Below are 1,335 nucleotides of genomic sequence, written 5' to 3'. Positions count from 1 at the left end.
CAGTAAACAACTTGGTCCAAGATTCCTTCACCCCATACTCTTTCATCATCCAAACATCCGCATAAACTTGGTCACGGTAACAAACAACACATAGAGACCCCTCCAAGACTCCCACATCCAACTGAAAATTCTTATTAATATTGTCACTTTCATCGCCATAATCAGGCAGTGACAATTCGCGAAACTCCTCTTTCACAAGATCAAAAGCAACAATCAAATTAGGCACATCAACAAGCTCCTGCCTCCGAGGCGCAATCCAATGTAAAGAACCACTAGCAAGAACACCATATCCTCTTCTAAACATAAGATGGTAAAAGAATTGAAACAAATAACGTAAATATCTAGGCAAGTGACTAATTTTTCTCCATGAATTCGTCTTTAAACTATAAACCTTAACTTCATAACCAAAAGAAGAAGACACAATTTCATCAGGATCATTCTCTTTAAACTGCACCATTCTCAATAATTTATAATCATCCTTAATGGGGTCGTGTCCGAACCCATAGAAAACATAACCAGGACTACAAGAATCACTTGGCAACCCAATTTCACAAACCGGAAGTCTCTTTAACTTTCTAGTTGAAGGGTTATACAAAGCAAGATCTTGTTCAGAGTTTCGCAAAACAATCAAACCGTTACAAGAACCAATAACTTCGGTTCCACCACCAATGTACAAAGGGTGGTTGAGATCAAGTGGGGTATCCAGTGTATCGAATTCCACAGTATAGAGATGCAAACCTTTGAGAATGAGGCTGAGATTGGCCTTGGTTTGGAGGGAATGGTTCAGATGCATTTTGACGAAATCTTGCCCGTCGATTAAGGAGCAGCATGCTTTGGAAATGGCTCTGAAACGAAGGAGAGACTTGACGGGTTGTTTGCATAGGATATCGGTGATTATATCAGGTGGGATCTTCGACATTTCTGGTGTGTTTCGTTCATCCACAGAAGACGAATGAAAGGGCTCTCCTCTCTTTAGAAGGAACTACTGAACTGAAAGGTGGCAGGTGTAGAAGCATTCTTTTATACAACGGATGTTTCCAGAAATGTCCTTTGCTTGAAATTGCGTATCGCATCGTCTATCCAAAACCTAACTTTTCGAATTATATACCGTATATTGTATCGTAAAGATATATTTTTTTTCTCAAAAAAACTAATAAAATAATAAAAAAAATTTTAAAATTAATATCATCCCAAGATTAATTAAAAAATTTTATAGTATTATTAGCTTTAAATTATAGTATTACATAATCAAAATTAATTACAAAATTAAGAATCGATATCATTTTCTCTTAACCATTCATATCATTTTCAAGATCAATATCAATATCTATGGAC

At 36.2% G+C, this 1,335-nt stretch overlaps 1 protein-coding gene across 1 annotated transcript in view; it reads right to left on the bottom strand.

Moving 5' to 3' along the window:
* The window catches only part of LOC116117418 (F-box protein CPR1-like), a 7,676-nt gene extending 6,727 nt beyond the window's left edge, over positions 1 to 949 (bottom strand). The window contains exon 1 of the mRNA XM_031403446.1: positions 12 to 949. Within this exon, the coding sequence (XP_031259306.1) occupies positions 12 to 919 (908 nt within the window). The 5' untranslated portion in view covers positions 920 to 949. The remainder of the gene's footprint in view (positions 1 to 11) is intronic.
* Between the last annotated feature and the right edge of the window lie 386 nt (positions 950 to 1,335).

The sequence above is a fragment of the Pistacia vera genome, unplaced genomic scaffold (assembly GCF_008641045.1).
Source record: "Pistacia vera cultivar Batoury unplaced genomic scaffold, PisVer_v2 Contig808, whole genome shotgun sequence".
NCBI lineage: Eukaryota > Viridiplantae > Streptophyta > Magnoliopsida > Sapindales > Anacardiaceae > Pistacia > Pistacia vera.
Note: the sequence above shows the minus strand (reverse complement) of the source record. Positions and strands in the feature narration are given on the sequence as shown.